The sequence below is a fragment of the Oreochromis aureus genome, linkage group 3 (genome assembly GCF_013358895.1).
Source record: "Oreochromis aureus strain Israel breed Guangdong linkage group 3, ZZ_aureus, whole genome shotgun sequence".
Classification (NCBI taxonomy): Eukaryota; Metazoa; Chordata; class Actinopteri; order Cichliformes; family Cichlidae; genus Oreochromis; species Oreochromis aureus.
In genome coordinates, this window is record NC_052944.1 from 27320679 (window position 1) to 27339369 (window position 18691).

The 18691-nt window shown below is 42.7% G+C and overlaps 1 protein-coding gene across 2 annotated transcripts; it reads right to left on the reverse strand.

The window, feature by feature from the left end:
• Positions 1 to 9102: 9102 nt before the first annotated feature.
• On the reverse strand, positions 9103 to 17604 carry si:dkey-185m8.2 (trichohyalin). Of its 2 annotated transcripts, none has more exons than XM_039609787.1 (3): positions 17450 to 17604; positions 16300 to 17073; positions 9103 to 14694 (listed from the first exon to the last, which is right to left on the reverse strand). In XM_039609787.1, the coding sequence occupies exons 1-3, from the start codon at positions 17496 to 17498 to the stop codon at positions 9209 to 9211; spliced, it is 6309 nt and encodes a 2102-aa protein (XP_039465721.1). In that variant the 5' UTR covers positions 17499 to 17604; the 3' UTR covers positions 9103 to 9208. The 2 variants fall into 2 exon arrangements, with proteins under 2 accessions (XP_039465721.1, XP_031582745.1); XM_031726885.2 differs by having other exon boundaries at positions 16300 to 17121.
• Positions 17605 to 18691: the final 1087 nt, after the last annotated feature.

Sequence of the window (18691 nt, forward strand, 5' to 3'; positions counted from 1 at the left end):
CAAGAATAAACACTGCCTACAGCTGTACATTCACGCTCGCATCGCTATGGTGTATACATCGACATCCATTACGCAATAAGCAAAACACATTATAGAGCGTACAGACTGCACAGAGGACATACTGCGCACACGGGGATTTGTGCTCGCCACTAGAGTGCGCTCATCCTCTGTGAACTTTTGACCCCTGCTCCTGGGCATTCAGACAACATTACATCTGTTATTACGTGATCCAACTTTGATGAATTAGGCGAACATGATAGTACTGGCTCTCCAAATGCGTACAGAACCTCTGCCAGATGATTAAAGGGGCAACGCAAGCAGAGCCTTGAAGCGATGCAAATTGACAAACTATGAAAGAGAGGAGGAAGAGAAAAGAGAAAGATGCCAATGTGGGTGGAGAAGGGAGAGGGTGGGTGACACAAGAGTGCCAACAGATTCCACTCAAAGACGTGTTGCTCTGATGGCTCTCTGTTCCTCTATTTCTACAAAGGTTAGATCACTAAATTGCACTGCTGCCCCCAGAAACCTCAGGGGTCAGGGGACTCAGGTCAAAATGCTTTATAAGTCAATCAAATAAATAGGAAGAGATGCATCTGGCTCCTATGTGGAGAGCTTGGCGGGCATTTTACATGTGAATGTCTAAGGACATACAGCTTTAAAACCCATCCATGCTTTCTTGTCAGACACAGTTTGGATTTCCCCAGTTCCAATCTGTTTTTCTCATTTTTGTAGCCATACCATGTTCCTTCTCTGCCTTTCCCCCCCACTTCTGGTTATTCCTGCCGTTCATCAGCCTTCGGGCATCTGCTGCCGTGAACTGATCAGAGCGCGCTCACATAGGACTGGAAATGTTCGTCATCTGGTTTTCTTGCATCCTGACCTTCTGTTGAACTCAACTCACAGCTCCAAGGAGGCCACTCAGACAGAAAGGCTAAATGTCAAACATGGACTGAAAAAGCTTCAGTACATTTCTAATGTCTTAAACTTCTGTTGTCCCCTTTGGTTTTATTTTTTTGGGCAAAATGTAGAAAATATGTCTGAATATTTTAGATAATTTCCCCTTGTATGTATGGCCGAATCAGGCAACCGATTTGTGTGGAGCAGCAGCATGAGTAGCTGGCTTGGCAGTCACTGATGAAGACACTATGAATAGATGGGGATCTTTGTGATGCTAACTTTGTGGCTGTTAGGTTTCCCTCCACCCATTGTTGTCCAAGTGCAGTGTGCAGACCAATGCTGGCACTTTTTATGTTCAGTTTTATCCAGGTCACGTAATACTGTGACAGACAGCAGCACAGAATGTTCTAGTTCTAGCAGAATAGACCTTCCTAACAAATAAAGCTGGCGTCACAGTTTGATGACTCTGTGGATTGTAAAGATTGATGAGGATCCAAAGGTTAACCAACAAAAGGCGAGCTTCAGTGTCTGATAATTACTCCAAAAACAAGAGAAAACAAGAGGAAGAACACAAAGAAACGGGACGAATCCAAAGGGAATAATTTAGCTTCACACGGGGGGAAACACATGAAAATAGACAGATCAATGCAGACGATGCGAAAAAGAGTAAACACAGCACTGTGTACAAAGCTATGCTCAGGGTTACATGGGGACTGGAAACAGCTGGGGAACGAGACACAGTTGTAAGTGATCAAGACCGGGGTGTGGGGGGTAATATATAGAGGCGACTACAGAAGTAAAACAGATATTGAGCAACCAGCCATGACTGAAACATGAACAGAAATAGTACATGTGAATGAGCTAATTCAGGTGAGACAAAGAACTATGAGACAGAAGGAGGAACAGTTAGAACAACACTCAGGGAACTAAACTCTAAGATTCCAGATTAAAGAGTTCAAACAAGCATTCAAACTCTATGTAGAGTAAATGGCAACAAGAACTCAAATACAATAAGAAATAGTGATCAATATTCTGCAACAACAATGAAACAGGAAACACTTGATCTGTTCTCTGAGGTCTGTCTGTGTAGGCTCTTTTCGGCTACAGTTTCCTGTCACAGTCTGAAGACATGCATGTTTTTGAGATACTTTGTTTCGGTTTCAGGATCTTAAACAGACCTGAAACACTTCCCTTCCTGTCATATGTAAATACATAACTACTTGCATTGCACACCTGTTTGTTCTCATTTCTGTGCCTCACACTCCGCCCCCTTGTTTTGTAGTTTTCTCAGCATTGTCAATCACTCTCAAAAGAGAGCCACTGCTGCCGCCCAGCTAGCTTGTTGCTCTATCATCAGTTTCATCAGCATCAACATTTGGCGGTTGGTCTCAGTGGTAGCAAAAGGCTAATTGGCCATAGGTGTGAATGTAAGTGTTGCAACCCTTTGATAGACTGGTAACCTCCATGGTGTTCCCTGACTCCTCCTCAAAGACGGCTGAGATAGGCTCCGGCCCCACCACGACCCCGAAGTGTAGAAGAAAAAGAAGAACATGGTTGGAAGGATTGACTGATTATAAGAGTGAAACCAAACAGAAAATATTTATTAATAAATAGAAAACCCCAAACTTTAAAGAAAAAAAGACTATCACCAAACCCAGTCAACATAACATTTAGCCACAAGGAAAAATAAACAAACTATAGCACAACATTGAAATGACTCATTGCAAAAACCATCTAAAAGTGGCATTTATCAGGTCAAGTCAAACCAAGCTTTATATCTATATCATATTTAAAACAACCTCAAGTGACCAAAGTGTTGTACAGGCTGTGCAAAATATACATACAATTAACAACTGTAATTCAACCAGTGCAGAATAAACCTAAATGAAAACATCATCGCATACACCGATTTTAGAAATAAATCAGACTATGCTTACGTGATAAAAAGTCATTTATTTTGCTAAAGAAGAAGTGAAAGCCTCTGTTTCTCATCTGTTTTTAAGCCTAGATCCAGGAACGTCTTTCTTCACCACTATCATCACCACCTGTCAAGACACAAGTTTCTCTTTGACCCAGCTGGCCCGATCCTGTTTAGGGGCAGCTTATTCAAGTCCAAGTGCAACTATAAAAACATTTGTAGGATGTTACAGATAAGAGGTTCTGTCTTTAATATGTAGTAAAAACTAAAATATTTTATTCTTGCTGCAATCCCCCTTTTAGAAGTCTCTCTGAATAAATAAAAGCCATGTGTACATACATTTTTTTTTTTTTACAGTGAGTGGAAGTAACTCATATCCTGATGATGTTTTGCAATGTTTTTACGTTCAATGAAGCCTTGAAGGAAGAATGAATTCCAGCCCTGAAAAAAGATCCTCTGTGGACGCATCATAACTCATTCAGCCATAAGAGGGAACCGAAACACACAAACGATACAGCACGCCTGCTGCAGATACAGAGTAATGTACATGTGCATGAAACTGCTTCAAATAAAAAAAGCAGTAAAAAAATGTTGCTACATGTTTACATTATTTTAGATAATTTGACACTGTCACATGTTACACCAAAAGTTAATAACATTTAAAAAAGAAAGAAAAATGCAAATGTCTGCCCCACAGAGCACCTGTAGTGTGCAAGTTGTTGAGTTTGTCTATACTTTCCTCTGCGCTTATTTAGCTTCTTTACCTTGTGCCACACTGGATATGAATGCTGTGAGTTTGACTCGTAACACGCTCTGACAGCTGCTCGCGCAGGACTTGATCAGCCAATCATTTGCCTCCTGCCAGGTTTTCAGCCAATAGGGTGGCATTAAGCCCTCGGGGTGGGCGGGTAGGTGGTGGTGGTGGTGGGGGGTGGGTCTCATTAGCTAGATTCCAGGACCTGGCTGTGGCTCACTGGAAGCGCTCAGCCAGAAAGGATGCAGTCCAGAGGGGGATTCATCATTTGCAGCATCGTCTCCTCTTCCTTGTGCTCTCTCTCTCTCTCTCTCTCTCTCTCTTTCTCTTTGCTACATCTTCAGCAGAGGAGGAGGAGGAGGAGGAGGAGGAGGAATGCAAACTGAAGCGCAAAGGGAAAAAAATGGCAGATTTGGGAAACAGATCTTAAGCCTCTTCAATTTTTTTCTGAAAATCATAAACACACTGTCATTCAACAATCATAATCTCCTCATTTAACACATTTTTCTGTTATAATTAGCTGGTTTCTCCATATATCTACATAACTAACGCCAACAGTGCCAGCTTCTTGTGCTGTTATGTGTTGTTGCACACTACATCACTGTACAGTTTGATTTTTTGATAACCAACTCTCCCCAACCATCCAAAATATGAACAATTCATACACGACAAGTCAACTCTGGTTTCAAGCTCAGCTAAAGTGGCTGCTCTCTGACACATCTGGCCACCTCTTCACTCCGGCAGGAACATTTTGTGCTTTTGTGGCTCTCCTTTGCACTACAACTATTTTGGGTACATACTCCAGAGGGCCTGCGTGGGACCATGGGTGGTTTATGTAACTGTGTGGAACGGTCCCTCTCATTTCGAAAGACTAACGCTATCTAAATGTATCCCCTGGGAGGTGACTGAGGTGGGGAGTGTTGGCAGGGAGCACAGATTTGGATCTCCTCATGGTCCATCAGGTTCAATAAGGACCGAGGGATCAGTGCTGACCTTTGCAACCACAATCACGCAGATACCTACCTTTCCACCTGGAAATGCGACATAGGAGTCATGCTTTCTAATAAATCCTATTAGTTTCACTTCAGTTAATCACTAATGGGTCATTTAGACTTAATTTAAAGATTCCGCTATAAAAACGCTATAAGACCAAATGGATTTGCATAATTGAATCAAAAGCGTGGGGTTTCATGTCAGCAGGCACAAAAGGAAGAAAAGTGGCTTTAAACTTTAAATCAGCGCGTCACGGTGATAAAGATACGCTCATTCAAAGCATTCGTCACACGTGACCAAAGCATCAGAGTCTTTGTTGCCACTAATCATCCGGTGAACAAATCACCGTCTTGTCTTCCAGGTATTCGATCCTCGCAGTGGCTTTGTGTTTTCTGAATGGCACTTTTTTTTTTAGCATCAGCAAATGTGCAATCACAACATGAGTTGTCATAAACTGGCACCAGGCTGCCGTGCTAATTACGGTGAATCCGAATTAAACCTGGAGTATTAAAGCCACTTGAATATTAATGGAGGTGTTAAAGCGGAATCACATTTATTTCCTTCCCGGGTCAAGTACTGAAAAGAAAAAAACAGTGCTGGAAAGACCATTATTCAAATGAGAGTGCACAGACCTTAATAGAAATCAGCCAAACCATTAACTTCTGTTTTAACGCAGCCCAGTAATTTTGTTTCCAGCATTTGTGGACGTGATTGACTGAGCTGTTCCTGTCTATTGTGGTGGATGTAAATGTGGCCCTCTTCCATATTTCCCAAAAAGCCTCATTCAGGACCTTAAAAGGTTCCAAATAAAGATAAACTAGGGTTAGCATTTTGCCTTAATCTGAACTAATGCCAGCTAAAACCGAAATGAGTGCCCAAGAGTGGTTTCATCAAACACTGTTTTCACCATTCAGTGAGACAATCCTGATGTGGAGCACGTATTCACCTTTGAACTCAGAGATATAGTGGTGATTTTTGGATGGCGAGTGACCTTGAATGGAAAGAAGAACAGGCATGATGGCTTTCCTGGGGTCACAGTTCACATAATAAACACATTTTATATGCTTCTACTTTTAAAATCCTAAACTTGTAGATTATGAGTTTTTCTCCGTGAGGTTAAGGCCTTTTTGTGTTTTTTGGAAGGCAAACACCCGCATGTTTGTACACAATCGTCTCTTGAGTTTTCAAGAATTGGTCCAAACTTAAGTTCCCTAAGTGAAAATGCTTTGTTTTTGCCAGAGGTCAGAGAAGAATGGTCAGACTGCTTTCAGATGATTGGAAGGAAACAATAATTCAAATGACCCCTTATTACAACCAAGGTATGCAGAAGAGCATCTCATGCACAATGCTTGGAACTGTGAAACAGATGGGCTGCAGCAGCAGAAGACCACATCAGGTGCCACCGCTGTCAACTAAGAACAAGAAACTCAGGCTACAGTTGGCACAGGCTCAAGAGGAGTGGACAAAAGAAGATTTTTGCTGCAACATTCAGATGGTAGGGTCAGAATTTGGCATAAACAGCATAAAAACACAGAATCATCCTGGCTTGTGTCAACAGTTCACACTGCTGATGGTGGTATAATGGAGTGACAGACCATATCTATCCATTTACAACCGCAACGTACCCATCTTTTGATGGCTGCTTCCAGAAAATAGGTGCACTTCATGTCACAAAGCTCCGATCATCTTCAGCTGGTTTCTTAAACCTGACAGTGAGTTCACTGTACTCAAATGACCTCCACAGTCTTCAGAGCTGAATCCAATAGAGTAGCTTTTGGATGTGGTGAAACGGGAGATTTGCATCATGGATAAGCAGCCAACATGATTGTTTCATGTCAATATGGACCAAAACCTTGAAGGGATGTTTCCATAATCTTGTTGAAACTGTGTCATGAAGAATTAAAAAGGTGGTTCAACTTGGTAGTAACAAGGTGTACTTAATAAAGTGGCCGCTCAATGTATAATCACAGCAGTTTTCAGGCTGTAGGACAACAAGTCTGATGAAATCGTTCAAAGATTGAGTGCTTTCAGTATCAAAAGAGCAACAAAGTCCATCTATCTATCTATCTATCTATCTATCTATCTATCTATCTATCTATCTATCTATCTATCTATCTATCTATCTATCTATCTATCTATCTATCATCTCCACTTATGGCTATTAACATTTTTTCAGAAATGCACTCCAATCAATACAAACTTATAATCAATAAATCAAGTGTTGTGATATTATAAATAATATATGTAATGATAAATCTAAAGGATTTACAAATGAAAAAGAGGAACGCTTGTGAGATATTATAGCTGGGTTTGTGTTGGCTGCCTCATATCTTTAAGACATTATGCTAAATGTATGAAAATTATGTCTCCATCAACTTTAATTTGACAACTTTTTTCTTCGTAATTTCCCCCCAGACGCTTTGAAAGCAGGCCTACCCTGCGGAGATGATCAAAAGAGCAGAGCTCCATCTTGACACAACACCCTCTCATCTCGCCTCTAAAGGCAGCTCGCATTGAATGGACAGATTATAAAAACATTGCTGCCATGTTAGCTACAGACCAGCACTCACACTACATAATTATTAGCCTGATGATTGCACACAAGTGTTTTTGGATGCTGCATCTGGCTCGGCAGATGATGGAAGTTGTTGTATGTATCCACCCGCATTTTTCTGGCTGTCAAAAATTGCATTCTGAGAAAGCCGTACTCCTCTCATCAAGAGTCATAATTTACTTGTCAAAGCAGGAGTCCTCTCAGCATGTGGGAGGCTCCCTGGGGTTATAATTGCGAGACGGTTTGGTTCTCCTGAAATGCCTCCAGTCAAGACGGAGCACGGGCCTGCTACTCAGGCTTTGTGTACTCTTTCCTTTTAAAAGTAGCCATTTACACAGAAAATTGTAAAACACGGTAAAAAAAGAAAAAATATATATATTTATATATATATATATATATTTGAGTAGCTTCACTATACTTTCACCATCAACTCCTTATAATCTGTGACTTTCAACACTGATTACTTTGGTAATCTCTACACTGACACAAGGTCTCCACCTTGTGGATGAAGTATGAAAGTCATTTAAATGCTGCCTGCAGGTCAGCCAAGGTTCATCTGAAAAATCATGTTAGATTATTTTATATATAGAAATATGTACATATGTATGTGTACGTGTGAGACCATGTTGGATAATTTTATATGAATATTTATATACGCATATGTATTTATCCATCCAACCATCCATCTTCTTTGGCTTATCCAATTCAGGGTCACGGTTGGGCTGGAGCCTAACCCAGCTGTCACAGGGCGAGAGGCAGGGTGCACGCCGGATAGGAGATATATGTCTATATCTATATATCGCTATCTACGTATATATATATATGTATCAATATAGATATATAGGAAGATAAAGATATATATAGCTTTATTAAGAAGCATAATGTATAAGTTTAACATGATGAAACACATATAGATGAACTTTAGCTGACCTGCAGGCAGCATCCCATATGTTTCAAACACACCGGTGTCGTGTCGTCGTACATTTTACTCTTACAATTTTTTAACAGCCATAAAGGTTTAAGATTAAAATTTCACGTTCATCCAACAAATGATAAGCTTTTAAAACACTTTGTTCTTTATTGCTAGTGTGACCTTATAAAAACAGGAGACCACACACCTCCACCGAGGCTCAAAATTCCCCTGACGCCACGCTCAGACTGAATCCCTGGATCCAGAAGGATATCAAGGGTTATGAATTTCACAGTCTTCTTAAGGAAATGAAGATATTCCCAAGCGTCCTTGTGTCACATTGATAGGTATTTGTGAAGCTGTGATGTCAAATGTTCAGTTTTAGCCTTATATCACCGTGAGAAAGAATATATTAAAAGAAATTCCTGGGCTAAGACCAATCTCCGAAAATATTTCCATCCACATCCATCCATAACTTTCTGAGTAATCCTGGTAAAAGACAAACTACCAATCATGTAACCTCCTGCACACACAGTCAGTTTGTAGTTCTCTAAATGTCAGCTCAGTCTCATGGCAAATCATGAGTTAGTCACAGAATGTGATGCTTGTTCATGTGCACACACACAAACTGCCTTTTATGTGACAGTCAGCACAGCTTTGGAAAAAATGCGTTTCAGTGGGATGTGTTTTTTTCTAAGTGTCACATATTTTTTCACGTTACACTTATATTATGTTAAATTTAACCCAGGCTAAGCAGAGAAAAGACTTTTAAACTTAGAGGCATGAGCTCGATTTTAACGCGAGTCATTCTAAACCTGGAGATAAACAAATAGCAAAGTATACATGCAGCAGACCTGTTTGGATCTAGCTGTTAAATGATAGTTGCTTTTTCAAACTACAGTTATTGTCCCACATGAATCAGTTAATCAGTTCATTGTGTGGCCTGACACCCATGAGACTGTGTTATAAATGCAGCAGCTCGATCGAACACTCTAAACTCGAGGCTTGAAAAGGTAAAACTAATCAGACTGATTACAGATTATCTGTAGCAATAATCCAGATGTGAGAGCTTTTTCTTCCTTTAGTCACATTTATTCAAATATTTTCACATATTAGGAGGAAATATACATTTTTAACATTTTTATTTTTTGCATGATGAATTCAATCAGTTCTATAAAAGTTTTACACCGGAAACTGCTCTCTGCTGGTCAGGGTAACAATGTCATCCATCTTGTCGAATAAGCCTTCAATCGCGGCGTTATTCTTTTTGCTTGTCAGCACATGGTACCTGCCCCCGCAGCGCTCTACGAGCCCCATCAGTTCCCCGTTCCTGAGGATGTGCTGCTCTGCGCTCTCCCCTAAAATCTCCCCCCATGTGAACAGCACCAGAGCGCGCTGCCAGATCTCCTGTCCGAGCAGGCTCATGTGCTCCTCCACGGCTCTTCTGTACTTCTGCGTGCAGGTCAGGAAGGCCGGCATGAGCAGCAGGACGACGTGGGGACCCGGGTGACACCAGGAGATGCTGTCGAGAATGCCTTTCAGCTGAGAGGCGTTTGCCTCCTCGGGTCCGTCTCGCCACCTCAGGCCGAGCGGCTCTGCGACTGCGAGGCGCCTTCCGGATATTTGGCCTTTCCACGACCTGAAGCTAGAGCCGCTGAATTTGGGCGCTTCTCCACCCAAGATGGTGACACCAGCAGGGGAGCGGGAAGACCAGGTCTCTCCTAAAACCATCACCCTCAAATCCGACCCAGGAGAGTCTTTGTTGTTTGCTCTTGTGCGAGGTCGAGACAGGAGCTTCAACTCGCCCATCACCTTTGCACTTTCGACCGCTTCTTGCATCACTTTTGTCTTCTTTGTCTCCGTCAGCGTCTCGACTTTTAGTGTTTCAAGATGACAGTTATTGCTCTCTACAGCTGACAAAGCTGTTTTCATCCTCTGATCTTCATTATCTGAATCTTTTCCTCTTCCTCTTTCCCTCCTCTCGCTGATCTCTCGGCACACTAAAGGCGAGCTGTCTTCTGATCTCTTATCATCAGTCCCGTGTTGTCCGTTCTCCAAAATGCTGTGCTGTTTCCGGTTCAACTCTTCCTCTCGCTCTTTGAGGTTCTGCTCCCACGTGCTCAGTTTTTTCATTGAATCCTTTAGATTTCTCTCCTTCTTGCGAAGCTCTTCCTTCAGCAGAGTCATTTCCCTGCCCATCTCATTCAACTGCTGTGTTGTGTAGTTCACGTGCTCGTTCTGCATCTGCAGCTCCGACTTCCAGTTGAGCAACTCCTGTTCTTCGTTCTTCAAGTAGTACTCCCTGTCTTTCAGCTCTTTCCCTTGGTCTTTCAGTCCTCTGACCTTCTTCTGTAGATCGTGACCGTGAAAGCTTAGCTCCTTCTGTCTGCCCTCCAGGACTTTCAGTAAGCTTTCCAGCTCCCTCTCCATTTTCTCAACATTCTGCGCCTTCTGCTGCACTTCTTGCTCGTATTTATCCTTCTCCTCTCGTTCCTTCTGTTCTTTTATCTGCAGACTCATTTCCAGTTCTCTAAGTTCTTGTTCCTTACTTTCCAACTCTGCCTGTTTTTCGGCAAGCTCCTCCAGCTGTGCGTCGATGTCGTGACGTCTTTTGCTCAGCTCTTCTTCGCTTCGTTGCAGAACTTGCTCCCTTTCACTCACTTCTTTCTCCCTTTTTAGGAATTTCTCTTCGAGCTCCTCATCCCTCGTTCTCTGTTCGCTTTGTTTCTCCATCATCTGCTTCTCAAAACGCTCTCTCAGCTCATTCATCTGCGCCTTAGTCTCATCTTCTCTCTCCTTCACCATTTCTAGCTCCACTTTTAGTTGGGCATTGGCGTCTTTTAAAGGCCCCAGCTCCAGATCTTTCTCTCTAAGCGTGATTTGGATTTCCTCGTATCCTCTGAGAAATTTCCTGACCTCTTCGTCACTGTCCTTCTTCACTTCCTCACACTTAGCTCTGAGGTTGTCAGTCTCTTTTCTCATCATCTCATTTTGCTCCTGCAGCTCCTCAACTCTCTTCTGACTTAACTCGTATTTCTCTGTGATGACCTGAATGCTCTTATGCATTTCTTCCTCTAGCCGACTTACGGTGCTGTCCTTCTCCTGTGTGATTGACTCAATATCCTCATCTTTCATCTTGATCTCCTTTTCATATTCCTCAATCATGGCCGTCATCTCCTTTTCCATTTTCTCAGTGAGCTCCTTCAGCTCTGACTTTGTCTGCTCGATCGTTAGCCTCAGCTGGACGGTCTCCTTCTCATTTTCCCTGTCTCTTTGCCTGAGGCGGTCAAGCTCTTCCTCTTTCTCCTGCAGTTTTTCTGTCATTTCCGCATCCTTTTCCCTCTCTTGGTCTTTTTGCCGCTGCTGTATCTCATCGATAGCGGATGTTTTGCGGTCGTTGCTTTCTTTCAGCTCTTCTATTTCTCTCAAGAAGCTCGCACATGTCTGTTTTGCCTCATCGATCTCACCGTCTCTCTGTGCAAGAAGACTTTGGGCTTGTGTCAGTTCCTTTGTCTTCTTGTCGATGATCTCTATCAGCTTGTTCACCTCGTTTGCCGCTTTCTCATCCTTCACCTTCTGCTCTTCCTTCCATCGTGTCTCCCTGGAGTCCACCAGCTGTTTGGCGCTTTCAATGTCAGCCTCCTTCTCTTTCAGTTTTCTCTCCATGTCACTTAAAAGCTGCCGTTTCATCTCCTCCATCTCTCGTTCTTTGTCTTGCAGCCGTTGCTCTGCCTCTTTCTTTTGGCTGAGAATGATCTCACCTCTTTCTTCTTCCTTTCTTTGCAGGATGTCATCAATATCTTTAATGTGCTGTTTTAACTTTTCTATCACTCGGCTGTTTTCTTCCGCAGTTTGCTCCATCTGTTTCTCGTGATTTAACTTGTCTCGTTCTCTTTCCTCTTCTGTCTGCTGCAACTGTTGCTCGAGCTCCTTTAAACGTTCTTTTAACATTTCTAATTCTGTTTCTTGTTCCTCCAGTTTTTGCTCCAAAGCTTTTTTGTAGTTCGAATAATCATTTTCTTTCTCCTCCATCTGTCGAAGCTTCTCCTTCATTTCAATGAGTTTGGATTTCATCTCCTCTGTTTCCTTTTCCTTTTCTTGCAGCTGCTGCTCAGTCTCTTGCATGCTTTTTAAGTGATCCCGTTCTTTCTCCTGCTGTTGTTGCATTTTTTCTTTCATTTCTTCCACAAATGCTTTAAACTCCTCGATCTCTTTCTCCTTCTCCTCCAGCGTTTGCTCCATCTCTCTCTTGTATTGCTCTTTGTCCCTTTCACTTTCTTTGATTTCGTTTTTGAGCTGACACTTTAACTCCTCTGTTAGCCGATCTCTCTCTTGCAGTTTTTCCAGAACGTACTTTTCGTGGTTCTGATTCAGTATTTCCTTTTCTTTTGCATGCTTTAGCTTTACCTCTTCAACTTGAGCAGCATAGGTTTCTTCCAAGGCTCTTATCTGTCTCTGTCTTTCCTGCAGTTGTTTATCTATTTCTTTTGCGAGCTGTTGTTTCAGCTCTTCGGTCTCTTTTTGCCTTTCTTGCTCTACGCCCCTTAGTTTTTCAGTGTACTGTTGTTGGATCCTCTCCACATCCTCCTCCTTTTGTTTCACCTTTTTATGAACTTCCTCCTGGTGTTGGGCACTTCTCGTCTCCATCAGATTTACCATCTCACTGATTTTTAGCGTCATCTCTTGATTCTGATGTTCTAAGGCCTCTATCTCCTTTTCTTTCTCCCTCATCTTTTGTTCCAGTTCTCGTTTGTGGTTTTGATGAATCATCTCTTTGTCTTTTTCATTTTCCAGGATCTTTTCTTCCATTTGTGCACGGCACTTTTCTTCTATATCTGCGATTGCTTTCTCTTTGGCCTCCACACATTCCTTCTTTTCTTTAGCAAACAGCTCTTTCAGCTCTGCGGCCTGCCTTTGTTTTTCTTGCTGTATGTTCTTTATTTCGTCATCGTGCTCTTGTGCCATCCTTTCCAAGTCATCAGCTTTTTCTTTCAGCTTCTTTTCATATTCTTGCTGTTGTTGAGCTTTTGCTGTCTCCATCATTTTTTCTATTTCATTAATCCTTGTGGCCATCTCTTCCTCATGCTGCTTCCTTATGTCTTTTATCTCTGCTTCCTTCTCCTGTATCTTTACCTCCATCTCTTTCTTATGCCGTGATTTCATTTCTTCCAATTTCCTCTCCATATCTGTCTCGTGTTGTTTTGCATTATTGAGAGTTACCTGTTTTTCCACCGAGGCTTTCTTCATCTCTTCTTCCATCAGTTTGTCTTTTTCGAGCAGCTTTATTTCCATCTCACTCCTCAGTTTTTGTTCCATCTCTGCCGTCTCCCTGTTTTTTTCTTGTACTGTTCTCTCTAGAGTGTCCTCATAGTGGGTTTTAGTCCGGCTGATTTCTGCTGTTAAAGACTCGTGTTTTTCAGTCCAGTCAGATATGTCTTTGTTGAGGAGCTCTATGGTCTGCCTCAGTTTCTCATATTCTTTCATCCATTCTTGTGTCTTTGCTCTAAAAGCATCCTCCCTTTGTTTCGTCTCATGTTCCTTTTCTACGCTGGCACGCTCAAGGTCGAGAAGCTTAATTTGCTGCTCCTCAGTTCTTTCCTGCAGCTCCTCAATCTCTCTCTCTTTTATCTCCAGTTTGTAAAGCAGCTTTTCCCTTTCTTGTTGAGCTTGGCTCAGTGCTATGCGGATTCGCTCCTTTTCCAGGCTCAGATCCTGAATTTCTTTCTCTCTGTCCTCTGTCAGCCATCGCATCCTCTCCTCCAGCTCACCGAAATCGTTCTTCCTCTCGCCGACCCTCATGTCGTCATCCTCCGCTTCTTCCTTTTGAATGTCAGCTTTTCCTGGAGATTTCACCTTCTTCCTTCTATCAAAGAACCATCTGATGCTCTTCATCTCCCTGTCCCTCATGTTCTTCAGCTCTGCCTCCTGACGAGCCATCTTATCTCCCATCTCCTTCAGACGCTGGTTGAACTTTTCGTTTCTTTGTTGGCTCAAATCCCTGACTTCTTGAACCAGACCAGAGAAAGCCTCGCATCTGTTCATTGTTGCCATCTTTTCCACTTTCTCTAGCAGCTCTGTCACCTTACTGGAACCTCTACCTCCTCTTCCTCCACCATCTACACTGCTGATGACGTGGTACCGCCGCCTGCACTTCTCCAGAAGCAACTGCAGGTCCCTGCCTCCACTCTGGATGTGTTGCTCAATATCCACTCCCTCTCTGAGCTGATCTCCATGGGTGAACAGCAAGATTGTGTGTCTCCATACACCTTCTCCCAGAAGTTCCAGATGTTCTCTCACATGTCCCGCTTTCACCAGTGTGTCCACCCTCAGAGTCAGCAGGAGTGCATGAGGACCCGGAGGGCACAAAGACACACTGCAGACAATCTCTCTCTTCACCCTCTCTGGTGTTGCACCTGCCACACCCGCCTCCCAGCCCGGCGTGTCCACCACAGTCACCAGCCGCATGGCCACCTCCGCTTGTTGACGAATGCACTCTTCTGTTACGGCTCCCGACTGGAAGAACCCTGTTTTTCCAAGGATGGTGTTTCCAGCAGAACTTTTTCCAGTTTCACGCTCGCCCAGTAGAACCAGTCTGATCTCAGGAAGACGTCGAGGGGATTTGGAGAAAGACTGGTGGGCATCCAGCTCAGAACCCTGTGGACCATCGCCTGACAAGAAAAAAGGGAATATTTTCAGTAAAAGAGAACTATTTTTAATGCATAATCCAGCTGTAATCTCCAAATATTTGATGTTTTTTATTTAATTTTGATTATTAAAAAAAATAGCCCAGAATAATCGCTCAGGCTACATTCACACGTAAACAGGTATTTTTTTCAACCTTAAAAAAATTTAAAAATCATATTGAAAAATATCTCCATCTCCATGGATCTCAAGCACTAACTACAGCATCCCAAAGCAAGAGGTGGGCATATAACCCTAACTATACATAAATGTTGGCCAATCAAAAGACAATAATCAAAATGTTGTCATATAAAACTCTGTCTTCTTTGTCTGTGTGTAAATGAAGAAGTTTCTGAAACACTTGAATGAATGAAATCTCTATTTTTAGTACAGTAAACAAAGCTACATTTACCTGAGTACTGCATATGTTTGTACAGGCTTTATTTCTTTACAACTTGGGACTGACTTTCTCTGCTGTGCAGGTAACAAGAGAGAAGTTCATCAGAGCTTTCAACAGGAAAATCAGGTAAAACTCAGCCTTACAATAAAAACTGTAATTGTAAGATCCTACAGTAAGACAAAAACAGGCTCTGTAAGCCTGCGGAGACCTGTGTGAATCCCTGTGATTTTGGTTATAGTTAGTAGTGTTACCACTACTTACACACTAGAAAACATAGAGCCACACTTGTGTTTATTTTCAGTTTAAATTTCATAATCACATTACTTTAGTGACTTTCAGTCTCTGTCAGCTTCTGAGCTCCATCCTAGCAAATACTACCGACCTAAACACAAATCAGCACTGGTTTTTAGAGTTGTATTTCTGGTCTGTGACATTTTATTTGTGCTAAAATTAGGCCCATGTGCACAATGTCTATGTCTGAACTGAGCACAATGAAAAAACATTTAACAATCACTTTTTAACTTCAAGCTGTAAAGATGGATACGCTCTGTGATGACAGTGATGGCTGCTTCTAGCAGGATAACACACAATTGTCACTGGTTTCTTGAACATGACGAAGGGTCCACTGTATTTAAATGACCTCCCAGTCACCAGATCTCAATTTAATAGAGCACCTTTGGGATGTGGTGGAACAGGAGATTTACGTCACGGATGAATCTGTGTCACAAAGAATTAAGGCCGTTCTGAAGGCAAAAAGGAAAACCAACCTAATACTAGCTAATGAAACTAATGCAAAACCTTTAAAGTGACGAGAAGTCACTTAGTGGTTTTCATCAGTGCTGTTTATGTGTAAAGATAAACTCTAAATCCTGACTGAAGCTCCTCCTACAAACACATTAGGCCCATTCAAGGTGGGGGTCAAACATGGTGCTAGCAAGGTGTACCTAATAAAGTGGCTGGTGCAAACAGTGTGGATGTCAAGATAATTTTGGCACAAACTAAACTTTGTGTTTGCACCTGATGCTTGTTGAATATCATAATTTATCATTACTCCATCTTTGTGATGCAGTGACGACTGATGTTAACTTTGTTCTGGTCTCCATCAACCTTTTTTCTGAGCCGTCTAATCATATGAAATGATTTCATGAACTTGAGAAAACTTTGGAAGTGTTATAAAAATAAACAGACTTACTAATGAGAGTGGCTTTGATGGTCCCTCTCTGCATCTGTGCCTCCATCTGTCGCTGTTTCTTTCTCCTCTCCCTGGCTCTCCTCTTCCCATCGGCCTCCAGCCCCAACACGACGGTATCCATCTCTAAATGGTTGCTTCCATCCTTCTTCTTATCTACCATCTCCTCCAGCTTCCTTATCAGCTCTTTAACCTGTGTCCCATCTCCTTTGCTCCGGTTATTCACAACATGGTATCTGTTTCCACACTTCTGCAGGAGTCTGTGGAGCGACGGGCCGCTTGACAGGATTCGTTGCTCCATGGTGCCCATGCCCAGTTCGTCTCCTCTGGTAAACAGCACCATAGTGTGCTCCCACACGTGTTTCCCCAACGGCTCCAGGTGTTCCTCAATCTCTATGATGTAGTCATCTGTCACAGAAGCACAGGCCCGCACGGCCAGCAGCACAGCGTGAGGCCCGGGAGGACAAAGCGACACGCTTCTCAAAGTTTCTCTCCTCACCCAGTTAGGGGTGCTATTAAGCGGGTAGTACCATTCCCACCCAGGTGTGTCCACCACAGTGAGTTTTCGCCCCGCCACATCAGCTCGCCTTTTCACACACTCCTCTGTGGGCTTCCCGCTCTCAAATCCCCCCACTCCTCCCAGTATCGTGTTGCCTGCGGCGCTCTTCCCGGTTCCTTTCCGGCCCAGGAGGACCAGCCTAAGTTCCTGAAGAGCGGGGGGGCTAATGTCTGAGGCAGGGGGGTGTTGTGGCTTCATGGTGGCCTGCAGGCTCTCATCTGTGAAGAAAGGGAGAAGTACTTCCTCAATGCACCGCACCGGATAAGCTGAATGACACAGACACAGAAATGCGATAATAGTCAGACATCTGCTCACTACTTTACTCTTAAAACTGCACCTGAAGCCCTCAGTTTCAACACCCAGTGTTACCCGCCCTCTGCCAGTGTTACCCGCCCTCTGCAAGAGGACTATTATTCTATGCTTGCAAATTATATATTGATTGTAACACATTAAAGCACATCTGCATCATAAAGTGCAGACTTTTTGTCATTGTCATTATTAGTCTGTCTTCAGCGTCACACAAAGGGGCCAGAGTGCAAGCTAAAATAAAAATTACTGTTTTATAAAGAAGTAAAAGATCTACAAGAAACTCACCACCATTTGTGCTTGCGGCCGGACTGCAGTTCTCATCTGTCGTGTCCATCACCCCTGCGTGCACTTTCCTCCTCTTCTTCCTCTTCCTCTTTTTCAGTTCCTGTGTTTTTTCTACAGCAACGATTTCTTCACCATCATTACGAAAGGAAACACAAAAAAACCTTCCCCCCCCTTGCTAAATAACTGACCCAAGCTGATGATTGCAGTCACACAAAGTGAACAAAGACTGTCTGAGGGAGGCAGACTCGCTGCATCACGTGACCTGTCTGTGGTATTTTGGCATGCTCTCATTGAACACGACAGGAAGTTAGAAGGGTGGCACGGTGAGCTTTTGTGACAGTCCATGTTTGCAAAGTAAACGCAGGCAGTACGTCTCTGCTCGTACATGCCGCGCACAGATGCATGTATGCACACGGTGTACATACACAGAACATGCTTCTGCATGCACACATGCGCAGATGCATGTGTTATCTTGAGAACTGCAGAGCTCCTTACCGTCAAATGGTGCTCTGTGGTTAAGAGTGTGGAACTTCAATTTCCTCTACTCTTGAGCGACAAGAGACGACTCAAAATAAGATAACTGTCGTCGCCACAGAGTTTTTTTTTACTGAGGAAACACATGCAATCTATAATTTAAGATCTTGTCCTCTAAAGCAAGGATGAAGACAGGTTTGCATTTACTTAAGATGCAGAATTTTAATGTTTGTTTTCTACTTTCAGAAACGTGATGCTAACTGAAACTAACTGTGTCGAATAAGGAAGAGCACCTTTCATCACGTTTATCAGAGCGACACGATGCACTATGTTCCTCATTTTACTGACGGCTACACTACACTAAACTGAAGCCGCCAATCATCCTACAATCACTTCCCCATATTTACATCATGCAAATTCAGAGTGAACTCGGAAATGGCAGCTGACAGAGAGGAAAACAAACAACTAAAAAGAGCAAATGTTTCCACTGTTAGTCAGTGAGGTTTTATTTAAACAGCGCTTCTCAATAACAAAATTCACAGTGTTTCACAAAACAGAATAACATGCAACAATTAAAATAGCATAAACAGATAAAACTAAATAAAGGCAACCCTCTTTCTTTATTTTAGAAACATGAACAGCTTCAATGAGTCGTACGTATGGAAGCGAGTGTCACAATTTGGGGCCCACAACCTCAAAAGTACAGTTATCTTTTGTCCATAACTTGGATGTCGGTAGGACTGACAAATACTGATCAGCAAACCTTAG